Here is a 6,000-nt window from a genome sequence, read left to right as displayed (position 1 = left end):
CAGCACAGCACCGCCGGAAGACCGCAGGCTCAGGTTCCCTCCATGGCCGTGCCTGTGGGAGCAGATGTGGCAGGGCTGCTCGCTGCCATGGGCCTCCTGCTACCAAACACTGCGCGTGTCGCCTCCAGAACCGGGCGGCCACGTACCTGAGGAGAGACGGTCCCTGGTGCTGTCAGCTCGGGTTGACCCTAAGCCACCCACCAGCACAACAGCATCAGCTGCTGGAAGCCAGCAGCGCTCCCTGCTCCCCTTTCCTGATGCAGGCAAAACCTTTCAGCCCTTTGGTTTTTCCCTGAACGTAGCAGGCAGATTCCGCTTTCCATAACCCAAAAGTGAAAATGGTACCAACATGACTTTGGCCTGAATCGTGAAGTTTCTTTCTTGTGACTCACTTCCAAATAAGTTGGCGGCAGGTCTCTCACCAGCTTCAGTCAAACTGGGATTCACAGAGTGGTACGGGTTGGAAGGGACCTGTGGAGATCATTGAGTCCAACCCCCTGCTGAAGCAGGTTACAGGAGGTTATAGGAGGTTACACACAAAAGCATCCAGACAGGTCTTGAATATCACAGAGGAGACTCCACAGCATCTCTCGGCAGCCTCTACCAGCGCTCTGTCAACCTCACTGTAACTAACTTCTTCCTTGTATTTGTATGGAACTCCTTGTGTTCCAGTTTGTGCCCACTGCCCCTGGTCCTATTTGCTGCACACCACTGAAAAAAGTCTGGCCTCATCCACTTGACTCCCACTTCTTAGATATTTACAAGCATTGATAAGATCTTGTCTCAGCCTTCTCTCCTCCAGGCTGAACAGCCCAGGTCTCTCAGCCTTTCCTCATAAGAGATATTCCATGCCTCCCATCCCTATAGTCCTCCACTGGACTCTCTGTGACTGATATAATGTTAATTTAGACTTTGAACCATTGTTTGGCACCACTATGAATTTTTCTATACCTATATCTATTTCTAGCCCAAATTCATGAAGAAATAAGGCCACTGTGGCCATGCTGCCCTTGTACGTCCACCTGGCTGAATCTCATTCATTCTCCAAGTCCCAGTAACTTTTGATAGTATTGGCCAGTTTCAACCATTGAGTTAAATGGTTACATTCCTACCTCCAATCAGACTGGCAGGCAGGTGAAGCTGCTAGAAAGAGGTATCAGCTGGTCTGTACCATTCTGGACAACCTAAAAAACAGTGGCAAATCTGAAAGTCTTGGTACCCGAGGTACTTACTTTAAAAAAAGTATTCATATCATAAAAATTTAACAATTAGTATCATAGCATCTGTTTTAATTATTAAAGACATTGATGTTGTTTTGAGGGTAAATCTTTAGGATCTACCTGTTTGTGCTCTAGTCCTAAGAGGAAATGACTCTGTTCTTTCCCAAAAATAGGACAAATAAGATAGTTTCACTGCTTCTTTTCTTCTCTTAAAACAGAAGCATCCAGAATGGGAGTTTTGTTTTCTTATTACTTTTCACAGACATTTTGATTCCTGTGGTTCTTGGAGGTAGCTGCTGGAGTTTGCAGAGACAAATGGATGAAGAACAATATTCATCTGGTTGGGACGAAAATTACTCATTTGTTCACTTTCTTAATGAAAGCAATGTCTGCGAAATGGGAAACTATTTTACCTTTTACACCCATTTCACTACTGTTCTCTATACTCTGGCATTTTTGCTCAGCCTGCTAGGAAACACTCTGGTGTTATGGATCCTACTCAAATATGAAAACCTTACATCTTTAACGAACATCTTCATCATGAATCTTTCTGTCTCTGACTTAGTCTTCTCATGCATGCTGCCATTCTGGGCAGTGTACCAGAGCTTCGGGTGGATTTTTGGTGAGTTCCTTTGCAAGGCAGTGAATGCCATTTTCTCCATTGGCTACTACAGTGGTGTTTTCTCTCTAACTCTCATGACTATTTTACGGTACTTGTCCGTGGCGAACCCTCTTTCTACTCTGAGATCCCAGACGCAGTACTGTCGTTCTCTGGTGTGCTTGTTTGTTTGGACTTGCAGCATTTTAATGGTAGTTCCTGAGATTATTCACACCACAGTGACAGAAACCTTGGAAGAAGTCAGTATCTGTGATTATGATGACTGGGAATGGAAAAAAGTGGACATTTATCAGAGAAACATACTCTTCCTGATTTCCTTTGGGATTATCGTATTCTGTTACATCAATATACTGATAATTCTGCTTGGAACAAGATCTCGCAGAAAGCGCAGAACTGTGAAACTCATCCTTGTTATTGTGGTGGCTTTCTTCCTGAGCTGGGCACCTTACAACATCCTCAGCTTTCTGATTACTTTTCCACCATCTACATGCCAGTACAGCAATGACACCCACCTCGCCTTTCACATCAGCCGTAAAATTGCTTTCTCCCACTGCTGCCTCAATCCCGTGCTCTACGTATTTGCTGGAGTCAAGTTCAAGAGGCATTTGTTTCGTTTATGCAGACAGTATTTACCCTGTGGTGATGAAGTCTCCAGCCCCCGGATCGGCTCTCAAGGCAAATTCCACTATGAAGATGGGTCCATCTACTGAAGGGAGACCAAACTATTAGTGCTAGTCTCTGATGAACTTTCAGATTTTAAAGGCCATGCATGATCTCCAATTCCTATAGGCTCTTCCCTGAGACAGTGGCCGATTTTGTCTTTGCAAACATATTGTGAATGGGAAATGATTAGAAAAATGATTAGCAGGAGGATGGAGAAACCAAGAAGTGACCTCAGTGGTCTGTAACTCTTACCTTCTTTATGCTTTTTGGCACAGTGATACTTTTTCTCATTCATGGTTTTCTTTAGAAAAAGAAAAAAGAATGCTTGCTTTTTTCTTTGGCAGTTAAAACTTCAGGTCTTAAAGTGAATAGTGCTGCACATTTCTTTCTTGCCTGATTTTAAATATTCATATTGTTTCTAGCATGGTCACTTAAGCATTTCTGTAGCTTTTAATGCTTGACATTATTTGTCAGTGCTGAACTCACTGATGTTCTCTGTGTGCTAAGGTTCTTCGACCTATTGATAGGCAAATATATATAAAGCCAACAGAGTGTAAAAAAGCTTTGCTTTTTTACCTCCTTCACACCTGTCTATGTACTATAGATACCTATATCTCTGAGGTATGTGAACATCTTATAAATGCTTATGAAAAAAAAAGTCAAGAATTGTAACAGAAGCACAAAATATTTGAACAGTCCTGCCTTGCTCACTTTTTAACAAGTTATTTAAGCCTGCTTGTAGCTTAAGCATATGTTACCATATATCTGAACATGTAAAGGTGACGTGAAATATTATCCAATCATACTGTTGTCAATCATAACCAAAAGTAACTCATGTAAAGATTTCTCCTACTGGTATAATAAAGCGGTACTAATAAATGTTCAGAAATTCAAAGGAATATTACATTGTTACTTTTGTTTTCCGCCTTTGAGAACTACCTATGAGAGCTGAAGTATTTTCAATTGCAAAAGTAATTGTGTATTTTCATACATTCATTTATTTTGGAAGAGACTTCTGCCAGTCCCCCACCCTGCTCACAGCAGTTTGCTGTTTGATGAGGCTGCTTAGGGCCTTGTCTGGTGAAACTGAAAATCTCCAAGAATGAAGACTGCATAATACTTTTCAGGCTTCCTGTCCCAGTGCTTAACAGTTCTCTTGGTGCTTTCTTTTTTCCTTCTACATGAACAAAATTCCCTTTGCTGTAAACTGATGCATCTTTCTCTTGTCCTTTAAATGCACTCCTCTGAATAGAGCTGGATCGTTGTTCTCTGTCTTTCCATTGCAGAAACAAAGATAGCAATCAGTTCTCCTCTGAGCCTTGTTATTTTTCTGAGCCAAAACAAACCCCAGCCAATCTAGTCTTCTTATCCATCATGTGTTTCGGCACCCTACCTGTGTTGGTCACCTTCCGCTGGACTCACTTCAGTCAATCTCTCGTATTGAAGGCCCCAGACTGGATTTGATACGGCACTTGTGACTACATGAGCATCAGGTAGAGGGGAGTAATGGTTTCCCTCAACCTACAGGGCTGTATATTGTAAGATTTCACCACTGCAAGGACACTTAACTGTGCTTTGTTCAACTAGTTGTCCACTTGAAATACCAGATCTTGTCCAGTTCGTCTCTAATAGGGAAGCTCACTGTCCAGGCTGTTGCAGGGAGTTAGGGCATCCGAATGCAGGACTTCGCTTTTGCCAATGGTGAACTCCCAGGGCTTCTGTTCCTCCAGTTTTTTGAGGCCTCCATGCATGGCAGCCCTGGAACTCATTGTACAAACTGCTCCCTTTCATTTGATGTCATCCATGAACTTGCTAAAGGAGCAACCTTTACCACAAAACACCTCCCTGAGGCCTGCCACTCATAACCAGCCACACATGAAGATTTCAAACCACTGACTTCTACCTTTCCAGCCTGATAGCCAGTTTTTCATCTACTTTTTAGTCTACCCATTCAGTCTGTATCTCCCCAGTCTGGCAAAAAGGATAGGGGTACTTTATCAAAAACTTTGCAGAAGTCAAGGTAAATGACCAAGTAAATGCACTTTGTTCCTCTCAACTCTGGAGTCAGGTATCTCATTGTAGAAGACAATTAGGTGAGTCAGGCATCATTTTTTCTTGGTAAGTCTATGCTGGCTGTTTTCAAACATTTTTGTCCACATCTGTGTGGTTATGGCTTCCCAAAGAGTTCATTCCTATACTGGGGCACAGGGGTAAGACTAACTATCCCATATTGGGCAAGCCAGTTGCCTTTTTCAAACCATCAGTGACACCCCCCACCAGTCACCACGACCTTTCTTAGGTAACAGACAGCGCCTTGCAATGATACTGGGCAACAGCCTCAGCAACACCATATGCATCCTGCTCAGTCCCACAGAAGTCTACAAATCCAGTTTATTTACATAGTCCAAAGTAATTCCCCTCTGCTATGGGTGGTACTGCTCTCCTCAAATTCTACTACTGGACATCAAGACATGCAAGCACTTGGAGCTATATCTGTTGTAAAGCGAAAATGCTTTGGTGTAGCTTCTGTCTATGTTTATATGCATATTACTGAAACCATTGGGTAGTCTTAGTACGTGTCTAGGGATGGGCAGCTCAGCATTCTCATTACAGACTTACCTGAAAAATCTCTTTCTTTCCGGCACTTCCAGGAACATGGAAAATACAGACTGCTCTGGGTAAACTGTAATGCTCAGAGGACTTTGAATCTTTAATTTCACTGAATAAATCAACTATTATTTGGCTTGAGCAAATGAAGAACTGAGAGAAAGAACTTTAAGAAGTGAAAAAGGTGAAATTAATTGCTTTTAGAAACTACAGTCTGTTTTAGGGAAGGGAATGGGATCGGGTTGGGTGGTTGCACTCTTACATCTGGCACTTGGTATTATGACTTGTACAGTGCCACGAGGGCCTTTATGCAGGATGGTACCTCTGATCTTAATTGGAAAGGACAGTTCAGTGGACATGCTCTTCCTGCTCCGATTAAGTCCACATAAGGCTTAACCCCTTGGAATAGGAGAACAACCAGCTTCTCCTGCAAGCTCTCAGCTGGACTGTGTTTCTCAGTCTACCTGTCTCTTTTCAGCAGGTCCATGCAAAACTAAGCATCACTACCATAAGTTTCCCAAGCTTTCGTGTAGCTGTGGAAGCCTGCATCTGCCAGCATGCTAGGGGGTAGGGCAAGTAACAAAGTTAATCCCTTCTATAGTGAATGCATATTCTTAAATAAAATTAGAAGATATCCACACCTTTAAAAAGACATCCCACTCCTAGTAAAATCAATTATAATTTTTCTTCTGAACATAATCAGAGCAAGACTCAGACACTACACTCATAAATGGGTACAGTGTGCTGGACAAAGCATTGCATGCACTGATAATTGCAAGGAATATTTTGATCAGGAACAAAGATGCCTCCTCCTATAACTAAGTATTTGGAAAGTACCAACAGTGTTATTAAAATCATAAATAAAATTCTGTTTTGTCTTCTCCTTATGGT

At 42.4% G+C, this 6,000-nt stretch overlaps 1 protein-coding gene across 1 annotated transcript; it reads left to right on the top strand.

Annotated features, from left to right (window-relative positions):
- The first annotated feature begins 1,535 nt into the window (after nucleotides 1-1,535).
- On the top strand, nucleotides 1,536-3,050 carry XCR1 (X-C motif chemokine receptor 1). The gene has a single exon (XM_042889076.1). The coding sequence runs from the start codon at nucleotides 1,536-1,538 to the stop codon at nucleotides 2,547-2,549; it is 1,014 nt and encodes a 337-aa protein (XP_042745010.1). The 3' UTR covers nucleotides 2,550-3,050.
- Nucleotides 3,051-6,000: the final 2,950 nt, after the last annotated feature.

This window comes from Lagopus leucura, unplaced genomic scaffold, assembly GCF_019238085.1.
Source record: "Lagopus leucura isolate 7727_CA_CO unplaced genomic scaffold, USGS_WTPT01 Super-Scaffold_100157, whole genome shotgun sequence".
In the NCBI taxonomy this organism is placed as follows: Eukaryota; Metazoa; Chordata; class Aves; order Galliformes; family Phasianidae; genus Lagopus; species Lagopus leucura.
Note: the sequence above shows the minus strand (reverse complement) of the source record. Positions and strands in the feature narration are given on the sequence as shown.

Bases quoted from the DNA above. Each gene is read 5' to 3' on its own strand.
- XCR1 (XM_042889076.1), top strand. From the start codon at position 1,536: ATGGATGAAGAACAATATTCATCTGGTTGGGACGAAAATTACTCATTT.